This window comes from Eptesicus fuscus, chromosome 4 (assembly GCF_027574615.1).
Source record: "Eptesicus fuscus isolate TK198812 chromosome 4, DD_ASM_mEF_20220401, whole genome shotgun sequence".
NCBI lineage: Eukaryota > Metazoa > Chordata > Mammalia > Chiroptera > Vespertilionidae > Eptesicus > Eptesicus fuscus.
In genome coordinates, this window is record NC_072476.1 from 112,502,555 (window position 1) to 112,525,417 (window position 22,863).

Sequence of the window (22,863 nt, forward strand, 5' to 3'; positions counted from 1 at the left end):
ATTACTAAAGTATATCAATGCTTCTTCATCAAACTAACCCCTCCCCACAGAGATGTGGAGTTTAGCTGAAAAAGTCAAATACAAATGAGGAAACAGTATTCAGGATCTTACAGATCCCGTCAGAAACTGGGCATTTTATAACTAAAGCTCTACATGTTTGGTTATAATTAATTCTATTTTAATAACTAAAAAAAACCTAATTATGAAACAAGTGTTTTACTTTGAACACTCACCTGTTGGATCTTAGATCTGATGACTCAAACTGGATATTCATGGGCCCAGGATGAACTTCATGGTCCGCCTCAGGGATGAGAAGCTGCCTGGAATCACTGTCCAGATCCGCCATTTCCTCCGGCTCCGAGCAATGCAGCGGTCAGTCCTAGATAAGTCAGAAAAGATGGATCATTTAAAGTTTAATTAAAATTTATTCCACTATTGAGAAATAATACGTTTGCATGCATAAGAAACTGGAAAAATACAGGAATCTGCTGCAGATATCTTAATGCAGTCTATGCCTAAAAGACATTTATTTTATCAGAAACTTGAAGTTACTGCTTCTTTTTCAGCTTGCTAAAAAATAAGTGGACCGATTCCTTTCCAGGAATAAAATAGATTCGGCTATTTGGACCCATTTTTCTGCAGAAAAACAACTAAAAATCAGGCCTAGTGTGGGTAAAGTTAAGGGAGTTGTTCCTGCCCTGAGGGTGTTTGCTGTGCCAGGGGTACTGGGCTGAAGTTTGCAAGGCCAGCTGGGCTGGGTGGCTCAGCTGGATGGAGTGTGGTCCCAGGCACCAAAAGTTGTGGGTTTGATTCCTGGTCAGGGCACATACCTAAGGGAAGCAACAGAACCATGTTTCTCTCTCCCTAAAAATCAATAAACATATTCTTGAGGATACATTAAAAAAAGAAAGGGCCCATACAATAACCAAAATTGAAAACTCAATGAATAGGTTTAAAAGTTGATGAGAAAATGAATAAAGTCAAAGATTAAATCAGCCCAAACCGGTTTGGCTCAGTGGATAGAGCATCGGCCTGCGGACTCAAGGGTCCCAGGTTTGATTCCGGTCAAGGGCATGTACCTTGGTTGCGGGCACATCCCCAGTAGGGGGCGTGCAAGAGGCAGCTGATCGATGTTTCTCTCTCATCAATGTTTCTAACTCTCTATCCCTCTCTCTTCCTCTCTGTAAAAAATCAATAAAATATATTAAAAAAAAAAAGATTAAATCAGAAGAAACTATCCAGAAGTGACAGAGGGGTGCGGGGAAAGACAGAAAATGTTGAACAGATTAAGAGACACGGGGGATAGAGTGAGAAGGTCTAACATGCATGTAACTGGAGAATCAGAGAGGAGATAGCAGAGGCACTATTGGAAGAGATAATGGCTGGAAAATTTCTAGAGTTCATAAAAGATAATCTGCAGACTCAAGAAGCTTAATGAATCCAAGCAGAATAAACAATATATTACAGGGTTGAGACCTACTGCTCAGAAAGAGATTCCTTTTAAAATATTCCTGCTCACTGACAATGCACCTGGTCACCCAAAAGCTCAGATGGAGATGGACGATAAGATGAACGTAGTTTTCGTGCCTGCAAACACTGCATACATTCTGCAGCCCATGGATCAAGGAGTAACCTTGACTTTCAAGTCTTATTACTTAAGAAATAACGTTTCGCAAGGCTCTAGCTGCCATAGAGAGCGATTCCTCTGATGGATCGGGCAAAGTAAATGAAAAACCTCCGGAAAGGGTTCACCTTTCTAGATGCCATTAAGAACACTCACGGGAAGAGGGCAAAATGCCAACACCAACAGGCGTTTGGAAGAAGTTAATTTAACCCCCACGCAGGACGAGGGGTTCAAGACCTGATGAGGAAGTGACTGCAGATGTGGTGGAAACCCCAAGAGAAGGAGAACCGGAGTGGAGCCTGACCAGGGGCCTGAGCGCTGCAATCTCGCACAGAACTCTGACAGAGGAGGAGTGCCGCTTGGGGACTATGGATGAGCAGGGAAAGTGGCTTCTTGCGATGAATCAGCATCTCAGATTTGGAGAAGTCCACTCCTGGGGAGGATGCTGTGAAGATGGTTGAAACGACAACTCAGGGTTTAGAAGAGTCCACAAACTGAGCTGGTAAAGCAGTGGCAGGGTGTGAGAGGGCTGGCTTCAATGTTCAGAGTTCTATTGTGGGCAAAATGCTAAAGGGACGCATCCCGTGGGCAGAGACATCACTGGGAACAGCTGATCAGTGTGGCCCATTCGCTGTGTTAACCAACTGTCCCAGCCGCCGGGCCCTGAGCAACCTCCGCCTCTCAGTCGGCGGCCCTCACCGCGGAGGCAAAAAGCCTAAGCCCGGTGGGCGGCCCAGCGGGCGGTCGGCAGTGTTCAGCGATAAAGCGCTTCTATTGCGCTGTGTACGTTTCTTGGACACACGCTGTGGCCCATGGATAGGCTGCAGTGGAGAGTAAACATGGCTCTCACCGGCGCTGGGAAACCAAACAACTTCGTGCCACTTGCCTTCCCGCGGGGGCTCCATCTGACCCGCGGGGGCTCCAGGGTCCGCCTGGATTCTGGGCGGAAGAGGCCACGCCACCTCCCTGCCAGGACACGCACCTCCCCACGGAGCCCGGCAAAGCTGGTGGGCCGTACCTGCCCGGCCCGGCCCCACCTGTGGTCCGAGCGCAGGGCCCCGGAGCGTCCTCCGGTCCCGCCGGGCTCTTCGCCGCCGGGGCAGAGAGGACGCTCCGAGGCCCGCAGCCGGGTCCCCTGCAGCCCCTCGGCTCGGCCCGTGGGCACCTCCGGTGACCCCGCCGTCCCCACGGCTCCAGCGGGCACCCACTCAGCCTCTCCCCGACTTGCTCGCACCCACTTTCCGCGAGCCGCGCGCGCCCCCCTCCGGAGCGATCTCCGGCCGGGCTCGGCCTCACCGCTCCCCCCAGAAGCCACTGTCCCGCCGAGAGACCCAGAACTTCCCCGACTGACAGCTGTGCCGCCGCCGCCAGCTCGGCCGTGCCGCCGCTTCCCCTCCGCTCCCTCCCGACAGGCGAGTTGCAAGATGAGGGAAGATGCTCTACCTGAGCAGGCCAGTCCTCAGCCTCCAGAGCTCAGGGGGGAGGGAAGGGGGGAACCTTCCCAAGGCCTCGGAACTCGGGGCAGCCCGGTTTCCCGTAGCCGGAGCAGGAAGGGGCCACAGCCTGACCGCGGAGGCCGGCGGGGAATGGAGTTCCGAGAGCGCTGGGCCGAAGCTGTGGACTACAACTCCCAGAAGCCCGTGCGACAGCCACTCGCCCCTGGCCGCAGAGCCCCGCCCTGGTCTTGCGGAGCGCGGGGTGCGCGGGAGCGCGCGGCTGCTGGCCGGCTTCTGCCTGGGGCCTTCCCGCCAGGGCCCCACGCCTGCCTCGGCTCCAAGGCGGCCAGAAGGAGGGGCACGTCGCCGGCAGTCCTCACAGCCCGGAGGCCTCGGGGGAAAGGGCTGCTGTGGCATCTTCGTCGAGGGGTGACCCCCGTGCGCTGTCCCTCGGGCTTTCCTGGCGGTGTGCCCTGCGCTGGGCAGGGCTTGAACCCTGGGCGCCCCGGGAAGCTGGCTGGGAGAGAATTGTCGGGTTGGCACTCTTCCTCCCGTGTCTAGACACTGAGCTTTCTTCCCCCCTCTTTTAAGTGTGTGGACAGCTTGGTCTCGGCGAACAGAGGAGCTTTGGGAGGGTTGTAGCGCCCTCCTCCCACCCCTACCGTTTCTCCAAAGCCGCCCCGCATCCACGTGCACCCCGAGTGAGTTAGCGCGCCTGTTAGGAAAGTCCGCTCCGGGCGAGTCCTGGAAGAGCGCGTGGCAGCACTGCACTGTCATGTGATACCCCAAATGGATGAGCCCACGGGTAACAACAGCTAATGTGAGCTGGGCTCCAGAAAGGTCTACTGTCCCCGGGTTACAGATAAGGAAACAGCCTGGAGAATCTGACTTACCCGAGGCCAGAAACTGAAGTGGCAGATAAGCTGGAATTCAAACCGAGGCCTCATTCCAGAGCGTGTGCTCAAACAGCTGACGTTGCCCCACCATTGCAGGCGTGGGAACTGCAAGGGACCTGATATGGTGGATATTGACCGTCTCTACTTACAAGGACTGAGATACGATTTTGGACTTCAGGACGGTGTGGAAGTGCTGCGCATTCCGTACAAACTGTCTTTTGAATTGTGATCATACCCTCTCCCGCTGCAGGTCCGGGCAGCAGTGTGGTCAGTGGGTAAGTCACCAATGCTCCACAGCGAACTCATCCTGTGAGGTGGCTTTGCCCAGCTGCAGGTTAATGTCAGCGACCTGAGCACTCCGAAGGAGGAGGGCCAGGCTTAACTATGATGTTCGGCAGGTGTGTTAAATGCATTTTTCATGAACATGACGTTTCAACTTAAACCCTGGGTTTATTGGGGCGGAGCCCCACTGTAAGTTGAGCACCTGTAATTACTTTAAGACAGATAAAAGTTATTCTGCTGACGATATCCTTGCTCAAAAACTCTTGCAACAGCTCTTTGACCTGCCTTCAAATCAGCAGTACATTTTTTTGGATGACTTCAGCGATAGCAAAATTTTCCTCTTTCTCTGCATTCCATGCTGGGATAATAATCTTAGGCAAGGCTGAGAAGCACCAAGTAAGTGGTATGGAATGACATCAGCAAAAATGGCAGAGTAAGGAACTTGAGAACTGTTCCTCTGTAAAAGCAGCAAATGAACTGGAGAAACTGCTGGAGTCAATTTTTTTTTAAAAAAACACTGGAATCTAGGAAAGACTGGTGAAGCTTTATGAGAGATCTGTGATCATCTACATTCCCATCTTGGAAATGGCCTTGAAGACAGCAACCCATATTCTTGGTGTGGGTTGCTGATACTAAAGGGAGCAATATGGGCCTAATTCTCAAGAAACTGTAATTCCGTGCGTTGACCTATCTGAAGGTGTGGCTGAAGGGCCTGCCTTTGCTTGGCCGGCCTCAGCGCCGCCCGGCGTAGCTTCCCAGGCAGCGTTTGTGGAAAGTACTACAGAAAATGTGTCAGCACTGCCACTGGGGCCACGTTTAACAGCCGGAAAGCAAGACACAGACCAGGACACCTAGGAAGGGAGAGACTGGGGAAGCAGGCACTTGGAGGAAGAGGGTTTGGAAATGCTCCCTCTGATCCTGGGAAATCAAGGCCTCACGCATGCATTGTTCTGGACACCTGCTTGGAACACACCTGAGAAGACCCTAAGCTCTCACCTCTGGCTGACCTTCAGGCTCTGCAAGCAGGAAGTGAAGGCCAAGGCAAGTTGCACACTGACTAAGCGCTGAAGGAGTGCCCCAATACATGGCTAATTGGCAAAGACTGGGAGAATTTGTTTGCGTTTTGGCTTCTTTTTAAAATTTTTAATGTTTTGCTTCCAGGATTTAATAAAGACATCCCTGTTAAATCACCAGCTGACCACTAAGCTCCTGGGGCAGAGACTTCAGTGCCACACCACAAAGAATGCAGACTTTGTAAATGAGTAGACGGGTAGTCAACTTTAAAACCTGGATCGTACTCAAACGTGGTGTTTTGTTGTTTTTTTAAAATATATTTTTATTGATTTCAGAGAGGAAGGAAAAGGGAGAGAGAGATAGAAACATTAATGATGAGAGAATCATTGATTGGCTTCCTCCTGCACGCCCTACAATGGGGATTGAGCCCACAACCCCGGGCATGTGCCCTGATCGGGAATCGATTTGTGATCTCCTGGTTCACAGGTCTACACTCAACCACTGAGCCACGCTGGCTGGGCACACTTGGTGTTTCACATCAAGCCTTCACAGGTGGTGTACTTCCCACCACACCAGGAAGCACAGGAGGGCCCGCTGGTGATACCAAGGCTGTTCGGTGGGCTCAGATACTGCTTCTTCCTAACTTCCTCTCGCCAGCTTTTCACCAGTCATTGATGATCACCTGCTAGCCAGGTTCCTGCCACCTCAGTGTCTGAGTAACTTTTTCTCAGTGTCCTTAGTTTCTCTTAAGTAGTTAAGTCCAAACAAATTAGTATGTGCTTCGGTCCTAACAACTTAGTAGCCGTTTAAAAACATATATAAATGGAAAGAAAAACATTTTCTTCTTATCCACAATTGCATACACATGTGGGCCCTGCACAACTTCCTCAAATCAGATGGGACACCACTCTCCCATTTCCTGGCCCACAGTGAATTTGCTGAAAAAACAGCTTTGCAAAGTAGGATGTTCTCCAAACGAATGAACGTGATCTAATGTTGAAACTGGGCGTTACCTCAGGCTGGGAGTTCACAAGGTGTCTGGCAGAGGTTGCTGTGTTTTTCTCAAAAATTTAAAATGCTCCGGTGTTCCTGCGAGTTTCCATGGTGCGCTCACAGTTTGGGAGAGGCGGGTCACTAGCCATGATTTTCCTGGCCTACAGCAAAAATTGGCAAGCGTTGTCTGTAAAAGGCGCAGTAGCAAATATTTTAGGCCTTGTGGCCATATAGCGTCTGTGAACAATTAACACTGAACATACGGTGCGAATGCACGCTACAGAGCACATGTAAACAAATGCATGGCTGCCTTCCAATTCGTAGCAACAGCAGCGGGCTGGGCTGGGTTTGTCCCTGGACCCTAGTTTCCTGAGTCTTGGCCTAGAGGACACAAAGGGGAGGTTTTTGTTTACCAGCTGGAATTCGTCTAAGGGGGAGAATTGTTCCTCAACAGTTTCATCACCCCCGAACACGTTATCAAACTTGTTTTTCTTTTCACCAGTTTTCAAAATGAGGTGGTTGGCTAGCATCTTGCAAAGGTGACCCACTATTGGGATAATGTGGAGATACTGCTGGAAACGTCTAATATATCCGTTCTCTTAATCTGCATTACTTTGGAGGCTTTAGCACCTCTTTCTAAAGTGGGAAGGGTCTGACCTGTAAAGTTTGCTTCCAAACTGTGAGACACTTTTGAGGAAACTTTTGTTCTTCCTTATTACATGGGATTTGGAGAAACTGTATGTAAGCTTTCCAGCGAGTCTTTTGAGACAGGAATCCTAAGGTTTTAGCCACGGCCACGCTTTTCACTAGACGGCTCCTTGAGAGACGGGCTAATTTCACTTGTAGCACTTGGCATAGCACCTGGCATACAGTAGGTGCTCACTTAAAGCCTATTTAACAGCTCAATGAGTTTCTTCTGTCTTTTCCTATGTTGCCACGTATTACCACCAAGTTAAGACCTCCCACCAGGGAGAACCAGACAATAGCAGGTACTGGCTTCAGCTCCTTGGGACACACAGCAAGGAGCACGTGCTGACTGGTCTGTGTTTGTCCTCTTCACTTGATGTTCACATTTTTTAGTTATGTCATTTCCAACCACTTCCTTTCCTCAATATTGAACTTCAGTTCTCATCAGAATTCACTTTTTTAACCAGAGCTAGCTCTCAAAAGTTATATAAATTGCATGTTCCATAAAGAACCATTTTATTGTAATATCTGAAGGCAACAAAAATCTATTCTTTACAAGAGGTGAATAGCAGAGAATGTTTGTTAAGTGTTTAAAAAAATATGTTCATGTCAGAAAGTGTCTCCAAGTTGTCCATACTTTAAAAAAAATCTAGTTGGTTATCATTCTATCTACACAATTTCATATCTTACTATTTTCATTTAACATGAGACATTTTGAAAGAACCACATTCAATGCAAAGTTGGTTAAGACACTTCGGGGGAGCCTGCATAGGAATCCAGAGCACCAGGGGTGCCCGTGGCTGTGCCCACACAGAGCCACCTTGAGGACGTGATGTGAAAATTTGGTGTAAAAAGTTATTAAGCCTGACCTGCGTGGCTCAGTGGTCGAGCCTCCACCTATGAACCAGGAGGTCGTGGTTCGATTCCCGGTCAGGGCACATGCCAGCGTTTCAGGCTGGATCCCCAGTGTGGGGTGTGCAGGCGGCATCTGATTGATAATTCTCTTATCATTGATGTTTCTATCTCTCCCACTCTGAAATCAATAAAAATATATTGAAAAATAAAAACAAAAAATATTTTTATTGATTTCAGAGAGGGAGAGAGATAGAGATAGTAACATCAAGGATGAGAGAGAATCATTGATCAGCTGCCTCTTGGACGCCCCACCCCAGGGATCTGACCCACAACCCGGGCAAGTGCCCTGACCGGGTATCGGACCGGGAATCGAACCGTGACCTCTGGCTCACAGATGGACGTTCAACCCCTGCGCCACGCCGGCCGGGCTCAATGAAAATATATAAAAAAACAACGACCCAGAAGTTATTAAAAATGACGGTCATGTTAACATACATTCTGGTTTGACCTTTCTTAAATATGACCTTTCAGAAACAATTCACCTTGAAAATAATCTTCAAGTTTCCTGCTCACTGGATACACCCTGACATACTCCTGGTGGAAGGGACCGAGCCCACAGGTGGCTCCGGAGATGGAAGGCGCCGGACCGGACCACGCTGGGCTTCACATTCCCGCATGAGATGCCGAGGAGTGTGCTCACAGATCCAGAGCGCGGACGATGATGGAAATAAAACCCAAAATAACGAAGACGGTTCGTGAGCGGCGGGCATCCTTTTCGGAGGGACGGGAAATGCCGAGAGGCTGCGCCTACAGACCACGTGACTGATGGGGGCACCAAGTTCCGCTGTGACCCCGTCACTCCAGTTTGACCTGTGCCCCTGGGGTCGAGGGGGTCACAGGTCCAAGCACAGCTTCCTCTTCCTTAGGGTCAGAGGGCGGCTCTTCTGCAAAGGCGTGGACCCCACCTCCGGACCACTCGGCCTCCTGGGACACGCGTGGGCAGCGCCACCGCCACCCCAGGGCTGAGCGGAGTCCCCGGATGTGAAGCGGGAACCGCAGACACCACCCGAGGGGCCAACTGCCGGGCTGCGGGCTTCGGGGCAGCGCAGGGGCGGGGCAGGGTAGGCGCGAGCGCAGCCCCGTGTTCCGTGTTAGGAAAAGGCGGGCATGGCTGTCGGGCGCGCTAGCACAGGGGGGCCGGGGCCTCCGCACGCGGAGGACGCCCCAAGACGGGAGGCGGGGACGAGGGGCCGCGGCCGGCCGAGCCCCCTTAGGCCCAACGGGCCGGGCGTCGAGGGTGAGCGGCAGGCGGCGGACCGGCCGCGGGGGGCGGGGCCGGGGCGGGGCCGCGCGCGCTCCCGGCGCTGATTGGCTGGCGGCGCGCGCCGCAGGGTGCCTTTTGCCGCAGCCGCACGCACCCAGCGTGGGCGGGGCGTGGGCACGTGCGGCCGTTTAGGCGGCGGCGGCGCCCGCGAGGACCTGGGCTCTGGGCTCTGGGCGGCAGGCGGGCGGCAAGGGGTGAGCGGCGGGGACGCGGGCGGCTGGGCCGGGTGGACCCCGGCGGGGGGACGGGGTGGCTGCCGCGGGCCTCGCCTCCCGCCCCGGGTCCCGTCGTCGCGGGGCGAGTCCGGTCTGAGGGCAGCGGGGGGTCGTGCACGGACGCCCCTCGGGAGCCCGTTGACCTCTGTGGGGGCCTCGGCCTTCCTTCGGGACCCTCGTCCCCTTGCCCGCCGCCTCCAGGGCGTCGGTCTCTGGCCCGCTCCCCGGGGAAACCAGTCAGCACCCCCAAAGCCCGGCGCCCCTTGGCGGGGGTCAGGCCTGGGGGGACCGCGTGGGCTTTCAAGTCCCCACGGAAGTGTCCCACCCGAGTCTGACGACGGAAAGGAGGGATGTGAATGCCGCCGCCTGAGAAACAGGGCTTGGGCCCCTTGGACGCCACGTTAGCGGGGAGGTGGGCGCCCGCGGAGAAGGTGCAGGGCCGGCGCGAGGCCGTGGTGGATGCCCCTGGGCTCCTGGAGGCCAAACGTGTGTGTGTTTTTACCAAGACAGGCTGGACCACCATGGGCGATGAAGACTGGGAAGCGGAAATCATCACCCCGCACCTGTCCTCCTACGTGCCGGTGTTCGAGAAGGTAGCCCTGCGCCGGCTCTCGCTGCGGGGCGGCCCGGGGGGCGCTGCCGCGGGGGCGGGGGCGGGCGGCCGGGAGCTCCGGTCCAGCTTCCAGCGCCTCTTCTCCGTCCCCCCGCGGGTCCTGGACGAGACTGAGGACAGTAAACCGCGTTCCTGATTCCCTAGAAGGAACGTCTCTTGGTTGCCTGTCACTTCCTGGAAAGGATCAGCCCTAATCTTATTGACTTCCTGTTGGCGTGAAGTTACGGTGCTGTGAGCTTTTCCCTGTAATTGTGTCACGAATATCTACAAGCTTATTCTTTGTTTTAATTTGGGAGGTTTTGGTTTTTTTGTTGTTTTTTTTCAAAAATGGAATTACTTGGTCAAAGGATATTTTATGGTTTTTTTTTCTCCCCTACCCCAAGTTCTCAATAGAGTTGTTAGAATATAAAGTTTTATTCACAGATACACTTTCTCCATTGGACTTTAAGTCACCTGTCTAATTTTTATTTTCCCTTCATCTAAGATTTTGCCCTTATTAAGTTTCTTCAGACAGTACAGGGCCCTGTAGCGTCCTGTGCGTGTTTATGGCATGAGTGTTTATGGCATACATGTTTGACGTTAAGTATGGCTGACTTGTGTCTTGCCAATGTACCCTTTTAGAATTTTCGTGCTATTCAGTAACATACCTTGTTTCGTGATTTGGGAATACTAACTTGAATATAATTTTTGCTAACAAATCTACCTTATGATTCTTTATACATATTTGTGTGGGTCCAATTTGTAGTCAAATTTTTGCGTTTCTCTGCAAACTTAACACCTGGTGCTGGCTTTTGCGGTAGTTCAATGGCTTATTTGACTTGAAGGGACGTGGTGTCGTTAACAGCTTTTTTGCCTGCCTTGGTTGAATAAAAAGTGCAGAAACTAAGGATGAACATGGGACTTTTTAAATAACATTTTTTAATGTAGGAGGACTCTTGAGGTCTTATTCAGCCCAGTTCCTCTTAAAGGCACCGTTTTGATTGGTTTTTCAGACCCAGTTTCCATTGGCAGAGACAGCTGGTTTCCCTTTTGTTGAGTTGATAGTGGCTCTGAGACCGTCTTGAATTGGTGTCATCTTAATGTCTGTGCTCAGCCCTTTCTGAATGCTTCTCAGGATTCTATTTGGAGATTTAGTGTTGACACATGCTTATATAAATTTGAATAATTGGCCACTGTTCTGGCAGCTCTTAGAATTTCGAGATTCTAGATTTTGAAGTGAGTGTACCGCCTCAGGATGGAACAGTGAGAGATGGGAGGTGAAGAGTCGATCACTAACAAGTACACATGTAGGCAGAAATCTCAGTGCTCGGGCATGGTCCTGCGTGCGAGCTGGTTGGGACATTTCAGAAAGCAAATACTCCTACGATTAAAATGGAAACAGCTTGAAATAGTCCATCCACAAATATAATGTTATAAAGCTGGAGCAGCAAAGTTTGTAAAATGACTTAGGTAAGAAAATAAAGTCCGCATCTTCTCTGTTCACTCCCATGCTGAGGCTCTGAAGTAGCAGAAACAAATGTGGTCCTTGGACATCGTGTAGTTGGCAGACCTAAGGAAGCTGGCGTGCTGGAGGCCGAGGGAGAGTTCTGCGTCTAGTCATCAGGGAGATGTGGGAGGAAAGAGTGTTTCTTAACCGAGAGCATGGAAGCCCATTTATGCCGAATAGGGCACATTGTGGGAGATGGACAGTGTCTCCTCCTCACACCCTACAGGCTGGAGTGCAGGGCAGAGTGACGGGTGTGAGCAGGCAGGGAGAAGGCTAAAGAGCTGGCCGCGACGGCTGAGCTGGTCCAGATGGAGAAAAGCGTCCTCTTGGAGGAGGGCCCGCAGTTTAGACAGTGGGATCCAGTCAGCTGGGGGCCGGGCTGACCTGGGAGGAGCTGCGCCCAGAGTCTTCTGTCCGTTCTTCTGTCCTCATCTACGGTGGTTCTGCTGCAGCCTGTCGTTGCACCTCACTCTGAATTTGGATTGTTAAATGCGTTTGGGGAAATTACTTTTACTTGAAAAAGGGTTTCACACAGAAACTAGGGTCCACATTATAAGCTCCGCAGCAGTCCCATTTGTTTCCGGGCTTTGGTGGTGGTTTCTAAATTTGAGGTGCTTTGCTCTTTCTTGGGAGCCCTGGGAGCCCGCTGCACTGTGGGTCTGTGTGGGACACGGGACGCAGGCAGGCAGGCGTCTGCAGCTCAGAAGGGGCTGAGGGAGGCATCCCTTCCCCACAGCAGCTGCGAAGGTGCTGACGGGGGTGCCAGGCTTCCCCTGGTGCCTGGGTGGGGCTGATCTGGCCGGGACTGCTGACTCAGAAGAAGGGGTGGAGGATGGCATTGTCTGTATGTTGGGACGCTAATTTGTGTGAGACCAAAGGAGGAGGAGATGTATTTTGTTCAGAATTTAAATTTATGTGGCAAACGACCTGTGTAACTGGCCTGGTCAGTCTGACGTGGAACCTAGACTAGGAGATGAGATCCTGGTGTTCGGGACAAGTCCATGTGATGCTCTGATGCATTTCAGGGAATTCTGGGCATCAGATGAAAGCGATGTTTGCCAAGGCCCTCGAGGGGCTGGCGAGGAAAACGTGGAGCTGCCTGATGGACACTAACCTGGGCTGGGAGGCAGCATCTTCACGGTTCATACGTTGTCCAGCTACACGCTTATTTGAGTAGCACACCTGACAAGCATTTGAGGTCCAAACCTTACCATGTTTAAGAAGAAAAACTACTTACCATGTGAGGGAAATACTCATTTGCTTGGAAAAGATACAAGACTTTAAAAAGCTATGGTATTCCAGATTGAAAATAAGAGCACTAACAAGGGGAAAGAAATGTGTTTATCAACACGCAAACGTTATTTGCAGCTGCACTTGAGGGGTATTTGTAGTTGCATATGCTCTTATGGGAAACATTTTGAAATTTCTAAATCGGTTCATGTGGATGGTTTAAAGGTTATAAATGGTTTACAGTGAAGTCTTCTAAGCAAGCTTAAGACAAGACCTGTGATTCATCCAGTAAGTTTTATGGAGCCCTACTAGGTGCTGGAGGTAGTGGTGAACGTGTAAGGTACTTGCTGTCATGGATGTTACATTTTACAGGGGGACAGAATAAGCACACGAGAACCTAATTATCAATAGTGAGAAGTGCTCTGAGAAGTTCCGAGGAAAGTGTGTGGTGGATAGAGAGCGGGGGGTGTGTGTGAGAGAGACAGACAGACAGACAGACGGACGGATTAAGATCAAGTGGAGAGGACAAGCGTCCCTGCGACAGTGACTCAGCCTGGGCCCCGAGGAGCCCCACAGCACGCCCTGTGCAGAGGTCCTGAGGGGGAGCAGGGCTGGCCATCGGGGCCACAGAGGCAGTACAGTGTCTTAGTTCTAGGGCTGCTGAAGCCAAGGGCCCAGCTGGGTGCTTCAGGCAGCAGACATGGGTTCTCTCCAGCCCTGAGGCTGGACGTGAGCAGGCGGGTCAGCAGGGTGTGCTCGGGAAGCTGCAGGAGAGAACCCACGGCCCCTCCAGCTCTGGTGGCCGCATCTCTGTCTGCTCCGTCTTCGTGGGGTCTCCTCTGTGTCCTGTTAGCGCCCTTTGCCTTTCCCCTGTAAGTACACGTGTGATGACATTGAGGCCCCCCCAGGAAACCCACACTCACCTCCTCATTTCTCAATCTTGAATCATACTTGCAAGAACTTTTTCCAAGTAAGGTAACATTGACAAGTTTCCGGGATTAGGAATTGATATCTTTGGGTAGGCATTATTCAGCCTCGTAGTCTGGTTAAAACACAGCGAGATCAGACAGGAGGGGTAGGAAATGAAGTGAGAGAAGGACAGGAGAACGGAGGAGGGGGAGGGGCCTGGCCGTAGCTGTGGACACGGGAGTGAAAGGAATCCAAGGTGCTGGCTTGGTTTTTTGACTTAAGCCACCAGATGGGTGATGTCATTTACTGAGAAGCAATCTATGGAAGATGGACAAGTTTGGGAGGAAAAATGTTTTAAGAACTCTCTATTTGTTGTGTTCAACTTGAGATGCCTGTGAAACACTTTAGTAAGGATGCCAGTCACTATATGAATTTGTTGCTTACGAGAGGGATCAGACTACAGATATAAAATTGGGAGTTATCTGCACGTTAATGGGATTTAAAGGTATGGGATTGGGTAGAGTTCAATAGAGTAAAACTGAGAGGGATCTGCTGTGAGCTCTGAGCTCCAACTTGAGAAGCTGAGAGGGGAGGAGCTGGCCGGAGGGCAGGCAGTAACCAGGGCCTGTGTGCCCCTCCAGCCGGGAGGAAGACACTATCATTTCAGGTGCTGCCGAGGGCGCCCTCTGGAGGACGCACAGTGTGCCAATCGCACTGCACGGCTTCCTCATTGGAGGCATCGTCCCTGCGGAGTTAAGCTGGAGGCTAGGCTTGGGGCTTAAAGAAAGAATGAAAAATAAAACCAAAACAAAATACAACTAATAAGTAAAAAGATAAAATATGAATCTGAAAAAGAAAGGAAGAACGAGAAGGTGCAGGCGGCAGTGTTTAGGAGGGTCGGAGAAGAGGTGCAATGGCTGGAGGGGGAGAGGAAGGAAGTTGGCTCTTTTGAAGGTAATGAAAAAGGTTAAGAATTTTATGATGAAATGATTACGCTGAAAAAATTTTTTGATGTCTTGTTTCAAAATTTTCCTCGAAATTTATAAGTTCAATGTATATAGGACATTACATCCACAGTCTGAAGATCATCTAGTAATAGCTTTTCAGTTCTCTAGTGCCAGAGTGTTCATTATTTTTTTACCAGCTAAAACCAGCCCTTTTTTGGTGCTCTAGTCACCTAGTAATACTTTGGCTGCTAGAGAGGGACACATCCGTTTATTGTTCCACTCTTCTATGCATTCAGTAGTTGACTCTTGTATGTGTCCTGACCATGGATGGAACCCACAACCCCAACGTATGGGGATGATGGTCTAACCCCGTGGTTGGCAAACTACGGCTCACGAGCCACATGCGGCTCTTTGGCCCCTTGAGTGTGGCTCTTCCACAAAATACCACGGCCTGGGTGAGTCTATTTTGAAGAAGTGGCGTTAGAAGAAGTTTAAGTTTAAACAATTTGGCTCTCAAAAGAAATTTCAGTCGTTGTGCTGTTGGTATTTGGCTCTGTGGACTAATGAGTTTGCCGACCACTGGTCTAACCAACTAAGCTGCCTGGCTAGGGCCTACGTGATTGGTTAATGTGCTATGCATACAATGTTACTGTGAAGACTTTGGAATAATTGACAAAGGAGCATCAGTGACCCAGGAAATTTTAACAGTCTGCATTCTTTGGTTCTGAACAAAGCCAGTTATTAAAATGTTCTAGGATTTGTGAAATAGATTACACATTCTTATTATTCAAGGTAGAAAACTAGTCTTTTCTTTGTTCTTACAGGATAGGTATTCTTCTGGAGCAAATGGAGACACTTTCAGCAGGACTCCAGTTCCATCGTCAGGTATGAGTTAGGCCGAAAGGAGGAGTCCTGTCCGGTGAAGGGCTTCATCTCGGGAATGAGGAGCTGCCTGGTAGACAGCTCCTGGGGACGCTTTAAAGGTTCCCAGTGAGAACTGTCTTATTGGGATGGGGCCGCTTCCCGTTAGAGAAGGGAGAGGACAGAGTATGGTGCTATGACAGCTTTATTTGATAGAGAGGTTTGCTGCCCACTTCTAGGAATAGCCTAAGAATCTCAAAACACCAGCCCGAAAGAACATGTGCACCCCTGTGTTCGTAACCGTGCCTTTTGCCACAGCTGAGGTCTGGAAACAGCCCAAGTGCTCATCAGTAGACGAGTGGACAAAAAATCTGTGGTACATCTACGCTATGAAATACCATGCAGCTGTAAAAAGAAGGATTTATTACCCTTTGAGACAGCAGGGAGGGACCTGGAGAGTGTTTTGCTAAGCAAAATAAGCCAGTCAGAGAAAGACAAATATCACACCATCTCACTTATATGTGGAACCTAATGAACACAATAAACTGGTGATTAAAATAGAACCAGAGGCATAGAGGCATGGAACAGACTGAGGAATCTCAGAGGGAAGAATTTATATCATACATGCATAGCCCATGGACACAGACAGTGGGCGGTGAAGGCCTGGGGTGGGGCAGGAACTGAATGGGGGAGCAATGGGGGAAGGAGGACGTCTCCCATACTCTCCCCAATAAAGGGGAGCCCACTGAAGCCTTTGCCCCACCGGATGCTGCATGTTTGGCTTTCAGGCTGCTGGGGGCTTGCCAGGGTCCCTGCCACGAGGGAGCAGACTTGGGACGGTGGAGGTAGAGCCGGTTGCAATGGTGGTCACCACTGATTTCTGTTTTGGAGACCTGCCTGTTCTTATTCATAGCCCCTTTTCCACTAGGCCAGTGGTCGGCAAACTGCGGCTCGAGAGCACATGCAGCTCTTTGGCCCCTTGAGTTTTTAGCAAAGGCCAGCTTAGGAGGACCCTAATTAAGTTAATAACAACGTACCTACCTATATAGTTTAAGTTAAAAAAAATTGGCTCTCAAAAGAAATGTCAATGGTTGTACTGTAGATATTTGGCTCTGTTGACTCAGGAGTTTGCTGACAACTGCACTAGGCCATCCATCTTTTTCATTCCTAATGAAAACTCCTCCTCCGCCATGTGAGTGGGTAATTGGAAAGGTGTGAAGTTTGCATACCACCAAGGTACTTGTTATTTTGACGCGCTTCATGATGGTACTTGCTTTAGAAATGGATGATGGACCCTCTCGAAGAGATCCTTTCATGAGAAGTGGGTTTGCCTCTGGGAGGAGCTTGGGAAGCAGAGGTAAGTGGCTTTGTCTCCCCTTAACCCACCCGTCAGCGGTGAGCAGTGGGCTGACTCGAGGCTCGTGTGGCTGCTGAGTGCAAAGCCAAGTCTGTTATGCCTTGGTGGACAGTGGATTCTCGTGGATAATGCAGTCACCATTTTCTCAAATGCCATTGTTCCTTTTCCTGTTTTTACTTTTTTGGCTTAGTAGGAAATAGATTAATTGCTTAGACAGATGGGTTAAAGATAGTTGCTTCACAGCGGCCACTTAATGCGTTTATGATGATTGATTCCCACCAATGGCGTGGAGAGGAAGGCTTCAGAGGCAGGGCGAGAAGGACCTCCTTCTTCATTGATGTTTCTCATGGAAGGCAGCATGGGGAGCATTTCTATCATCTCAGTAGTAAGAGGCTATTTTTCAAAGTTTGAATTATTTTTTATTTTTTTACTTTTAGAACTTGATCTGACAGATAATGACACAACCTTCCCACAGTCCATCTTTAGATTAATAATAAAATGCTGAAAATATTCTGCACTTTGGTTTTTTATAGTGAAATAAAATATTAGGATCTCAAATATATTTAAAAATACACGTGACTATTTTTTTATGAACTGTCATAAGCTAGGGCTAATTAGTAGTTTTAAATACACATAACACTTATTGAATTTATTAGATATTCTTTGAAAAACTATGGATATTTCTAGATATTTTTATTCATTGGAAACTAGAGATTGATGTGTGTGGTATTTCATTTGATATTTGGAAAACTTAATTTCTTGTTTAGATACAGTTAACACAAATGTGAATTTTATATTTTGACATGTTCCTGCTACTAATGGATATAATTTATTCTTTAAAGATGCATATATATTCTGTTTTTTAAGCCTGTGTGTTAAGTAAGAGGCACTGATGATTTGGACCATGTAATTCTGCCAAGAGGTTCAAGTGTGGGTTTTGTTTGCTGTTACTAACAATAGAAGTAATAAATGTCTTCATATTATACTCAAAGGAATGTTTAATACTTAGATCTAGTTTACAGCCCTATTTTAGAATAGGTTATGTGATATTTTTCATGCAGACTCGTAAACACTGTTGAATAAAGCCATTTTAATGAAAAAATCATAACAGACATTTTACTACAATTTTTTAAATTATATTTTTACTGATTTCAGAGAAGAAAGGAGAGGGAGAGAGAGAAATATCAGTGATGAGAGAGAAATATCAATGATGAGAGAGAATCGTTGATCGGCTGCCTCCTGCATGCCTCCTACTGGGAATCCAGCAACCTGGGCATGTGCCCTGACGGGAAATCAAACTGTGACCTCCTAGTTCATAGGTCAATGCCTAACCAGCGAGCTACGCCAGCCGGGCTAAAACAGATTTTTAATTCCATATGTTTTAGGTTGAAATACACATTAAATTTCTGACCAAAACTCTTTGTTGAGTGTTAATACTTTAGAAAGTTAACTTTATACTCCATATAATCCTGAAAATACACAGACCCATGAGTATAACTTCTTTCCCTTATGATTCATCTGACTTTTTAGCTAGTTTCAGTGTCCGTGTTATTTCCCCTCAGAACTTGTATAGCTGGTAATGTGTTTTTGAAAATGACTCTTAACCACTTAAAATATAACACTGGTTAGCTTTTCCTGTTCTGTGAAGTAGGGCCTAAAGAGCCTCAACTTCTCGAATCACACACACCTTGAGAGTCTGGTGAAAGTGTGACGGTGGCTCAGACACAGTTTTGCATGTGGCTTTAGGAGTTTCATTGACCCCCGACTCCCCTGTGTTGGATGTTACAGAGATGGCTAGGCCGTGGACGAGGATCAGGAGACGGTGCTTCCGCTTCCCCCAGTGATCAGCTTCCCCAGGGATGGAGTGCAGGGCGGTTTAGCTGCCTTGGGTGTCTGTTACAATGTTTTGTTTTAAATAACCCTGCTACTTGCCATAGCAACTCTGCCCTTGATATTCTTAATACAATGAGAGAGAAACACACGGAATGAAGTGTTGCTGGGGATGCGGGGGAGGGGTTGGTTCTGACTGGAGCGCTAAAGGGAGACTTCACCAAGAGGTGGCCTTTGGAAGAGGATTTTGTAGAGTGAAGAGGTTTTTTTTTAAATTATATTTTATTGATTTTTTTTTACAGAGAGGAAGAGAGAGGGATAGAGAGTTAGAAACATCGATGAGAGAGAAACATCCATCAGCTGCCTCTTGCACACCCCCCACTGGGGATGTGCCCGCAACCAAGGTACATGCCCTTGACCGGAATCGAACCTGGGACCCTTGAGTCCGCAGGCCGATGCTCTATCCACTGAGCCAAACCGGTTTCGGCGAGTGAAGAGAGTTTTGATAGGGAGAGTAGAGAAGCAGAAGCAGGCCCACTGCACTGCAGGAGCAGCACGCAGAAGCTTACGGGGGGGGGGGGGGGGGGGGGTTCATGTGGGGAGTGGCTTGCGTGCACTGCTGTGGTGGTGGCGATTGACAGGAGGCTAATACAGGGACATCTGTGGCAGGGAGGGGACGCAAAGGGCAGTGGCACTCGGCTTGTTTTCTGTATCTGTGGCCCCCTCCTAAGTTCAGTTAGGGTAGAGGGGTGAGAGGGACTCACAGGAGAAAATGCATTTCCAGTCGATCAGTTTAGAAACAGGACCAAGTGTAACAGTTTCAGTAGCAGTGACTTCCCCCTGGGGCAGAGTGTCAGTAGCTCTCTCTCAGGTGAGGTTTCTATACAGAAAGTCAGAGTTGCCCTAGCCGATTTGGCTCAGTGGATAGAGCGTCAGCCTGCAGACTGAAGTTTGATTCCGGTCAAGGGCACATGCCTGGATTGCGAGCTCGGTCCCCAGTAGGGGGCATGCAGGAGGCAGCTGATCCATGATTCTTTCCCATCATGGATGCTTCTGTCTGTCTCTCCCGCTCCCTTCCTCTCTGAAATCAGTAAAAATATTTTTTTTAAGAAAGGAAGAGTTGAATTTTCTGAACAAAGGTTACTAGTAAAATAACTAGTCTAACGCTGTATTTCATGGTATGTTTATGTTTCTACCTTGGTATCACAATTTAAGAGTTCTTAAGAGAAGTTGGAGTATGTTAATTACATCTCATGAGTTTCTGTACTTCTCTCTCCCTATCCCTGAGAGTCTCCCAGGTTCTTCCGGCCTCTACTCTGATGACATGCTCACAGTCCCCTGCTAAAGCCTTGTCCCCTGAACTCTTTCAGATGCCGGCGAGTCTAATAAAAGGGAGAGCGCGTCCACGATGGGTGGCTTTGGAGTCGGAAAGGGTTTTGGAAACAGAGGTAACCTGCTTGTGATGTCTTGCAGTCAAAATTCGAGGGACCACGAGTCTTTCCGTCTTTGAGTTCGTATCTCCCTGTGATGCACACGGGAAGTGTGTGCCTTTCCCAGGAATCTCTGCGGCTCGTGGGGGTGCCACCACTTTCTGGTTAGAGCAGCAGTCTGTGCTGCTTTGGGGTGTCTGCTCTTCCGTGTAGCTTTTTTACTGGCCAAGCTCCTTGCTGCAGCATCTCTTCATGCTGATTCACACCACAGGTGAACCCCAGTTCTCTGCTTCTTCAAGACTCCCCCGCCCCTCCCAGACAAGAGGCCAGGCCATACTTCCATGGTGATTTGGAGCCTCCATTTTCAGTTGAGCAAAGGGAGCTTTGAAAATTAAACTTTCTTCCTAAAAACCTTTAAAAACTAGATCAAGAGTAGAGTTTAACTTGAAGGCCAGTAGGTGTAACTGGGAGACTCTCCTGCACGTTTGGAAACCAGCACTTGGCTTTTGGGGAGGCGAGGACAGCGGGAACGGGGCCATTGCAGAGGGCAGTGGGGCCCAGTCCTTTCCTGAGTCAGCTTCAAAGATTGCCAACATTTCAATGAATAAAGGAACTGAAGACTTAGATCTGTGACGGTCCATGCTTTATGTAGGGTTATCTTTATTTTGAAACGACATCTGCTCAAAGAAAACCATCTTTGTCCCCTGATCAAATATCGAGGCTCTAGGGCACTGTAGTGCTGTAATGGTGTATTAAAGCTGCAGGGAGTTTTATGCTGGAAGCGATGTGAGGTTAGGTTGAACCTGAGATGTTAAGTGACTTGATATGTATACATTTTTCATATAAATTTAACATCTGTCAAACAGTAATTGGTTAGTCTCTGAATTACATAAACTATAATTTAATAGGATGTCTGTCAATTAGTTAAATACTAATTGACAGACATCCTATTTTACAACTAATTTTAAAGTGTATATCATTTCTTGAATATTTTTCCCCTAAAGATTAGTCTATTAAGACTCAACATTTAAAAATGCTGTAAAATATTTAGAATTGATTTTAGAGACATGTCTATATGCTCCAGAGATGCATAAGTCTAGACATAGGTTTTTATTGAATGAGAAAATTGAAAGCAGAGGTTGGTGGTGAAAGGTTAAAAATATTTTTTATAAACAAGAGTTTGGCAGAATTTTCTTGTTACTGAGAAGGGAAAAATTACTGAATATTGGATTACAATTTAGTTGTACTGTCCTCTGACACATAAATTATGAGTTAATTTATAAAATTTTTAAAATTTTGGTACTTGGACTTGAAAGTATATAATAGTAATACTGACATCCACCCCTGTATGGCCCATGTACATCTAGAGGGTCTGTGACATCTGAGGCATGGAACACTGGCTGACATTTTCACCTCACAAACTGACACAGGCAGCCTGTCCGGGCCGCGTGGTTCCCTGCAGTGTCGCCCAGCACACCAGGAGGTTGTGGGTTCGAGTCCCGGTCAGGCATGCCTGGGAGGCTTTCTCACATCAGTGTCTCCCTCCCACCCTCCCTCTCCCTTTTCCCCCTGTCTCTCTCTAAAATCAATAAAAATATTTCCTCGGGTGAGGACTTAAAAATATATTAAAAAATAAATTGACGCAAGGGAGAAATTGTAATACAATGTCTGTAAGTTCTTCAGTATTTATATCAGTTGTCTGTGGTTTGTCCTGCTCTAAAGGGACATCATAACAAGTAGTCCCTGGAAGGTGTTTTGTATTTTATCACAGGTACAGGTAATGACTGTTTTCAGAAATTTGCAAGTTTAAATTTTTACAGGTTTTCCCAGTAACAAGCTTGAAGAAGGCGATAGCTCTGGCTTCTGGAGAGGTGAGTTAGGCGTTTTTGTAGTGACTGTTAAGATTTAGTGTCTGGAGTACATGCTAAAGAGAAAGGAAGATTAAGCATTTTAGTCTGTTCCAGTTCTGGAGCACTGTCACTTTATACTTTCAAAGTCAACATCTCTGGAGGTGGGCCCTGGGAACTTATTTTTAATAAACTTTCCAGATAATTCTTAAGCATTTAGAAACGCTGGTTAATGTCATTAAACCCAGAAAAGCCAGGATAGCCCCTCGTTTTTTCATTAGCAAGAATGGGGAAACGTGCATGTCTTTTAAAAAACACTGATGTCTCAGGTTTGTTAACCAGGCAGATTGCAGGCATAAGGATGACACATGAAAGAACAGTCCTGTGCTGCTAGTGTCTGCCGACCACGTTTGAGACGATAATGGTTGAGATGTTTCTGAAACCATTTTAGTCAAGTGGACAACCATGAAATGCTTATGTCTGGCTGGTGCCCTGCGCTTGGCACAGGGTGCTCACTTACACACTTCCCATCCAGTATTTGGCTGGGAAGGTGATTTGTATGGGGATTGATTGAATAATGTCTTTATATTTCTGTTGTTAAAATATTTTAAGAATTGTTTGTAATTTAACTTAAGAAAATATTTTCCTTACTAATTTAGCTTGTGATGGTGCTATTTTTATTTAAAACAATTTTAAAATAATTTATTTTTTAGTCATAATTGACATACAGTTTTATAGTAATTTCAGGTGATGACAGTGTTAAATTTTGATATTCCATCTTTGAAGTTAATTATTGAGATGCTATTTACATGTTAAACTTTTATTCAAGAGTCTAATAACTTCGGGGAAGACACTCCGGCGCGGAGCAGGGGGTTCTCCAGGAGAGGAGGTAAGGACCAGGTTTGGAACAGTTTGTCTGGTGACCGGTACTCAGCTGACAGACTGACTTTGGAAGAGATGAAAGAAAGGGAAGTTCTGGTGGTGCAAACCTTTGAAGAACACTACGTTGAAATGGCCTGTGCTGTGA

The 22,863-nt window shown here is 48.2% G+C and overlaps 2 protein-coding genes across 10 annotated transcripts in view; one reads left to right on the top strand and one right to left on the bottom strand.

The window, feature by feature from the left end:
* SLC38A9 (solute carrier family 38 member 9) overlaps positions 1 to 3,235 on the bottom strand; it is a 39,074-nt gene extending 35,839 nt beyond the window's left edge. Inside the window, exons 1-3 of one of the 5 annotated variants that reach the window (XM_054715358.1) lie at positions 3,068 to 3,233; positions 1,862 to 2,069; positions 234 to 379 (exon numbers count right to left, since the gene is read on the bottom strand). In XM_054715358.1, coding sequence (XP_054571333.1) covers positions 234 to 346 — 113 coding nt within the window. In that variant the 5' untranslated portion in view covers positions 347 to 379; positions 1,862 to 2,069; positions 3,068 to 3,233. Of the gene's footprint in view, positions 1 to 233; positions 380 to 1,780; positions 1,802 to 1,861; positions 2,070 to 3,067 lie in introns of those variants that run through there. The other 4 variants (XM_054715360.1, XM_028137137.2, XM_008160131.3 and 1 more) reach the window with 4 other exon arrangements.
* Positions 3,236 to 8,258: 5,023 nt separating this feature from the next.
* The window catches only part of DDX4 (DEAD-box helicase 4), a 40,004-nt gene continuing 25,399 nt past the window's right edge, over positions 8,259 to 22,863 (top strand). For 2 of the 5 annotated variants that reach the window (XM_054715361.1, XM_054715364.1), the window contains exons 1-7: positions 8,259 to 8,908; positions 9,837 to 9,919; positions 15,336 to 15,396; positions 16,652 to 16,729; positions 19,930 to 20,007; positions 21,810 to 21,860; positions 22,666 to 22,725. In XM_054715361.1, coding sequence (XP_054571336.1) covers positions 9,848 to 9,919; positions 15,336 to 15,396; positions 16,652 to 16,729; positions 19,930 to 20,007; positions 21,810 to 21,860; positions 22,666 to 22,725 — 400 coding nt within the window. In that variant the 5' untranslated portion in view covers positions 8,259 to 8,908; positions 9,837 to 9,847. Of the gene's footprint in view, positions 8,909 to 9,289; positions 9,306 to 9,836; positions 9,920 to 15,335; positions 15,397 to 16,651; positions 16,730 to 19,929; positions 20,008 to 21,809; positions 21,861 to 22,665; positions 22,726 to 22,863 lie in introns of those variants that run through there. The other 3 variants (XM_054715362.1, XM_054715363.1, XM_054715365.1) reach the window with 3 other exon arrangements.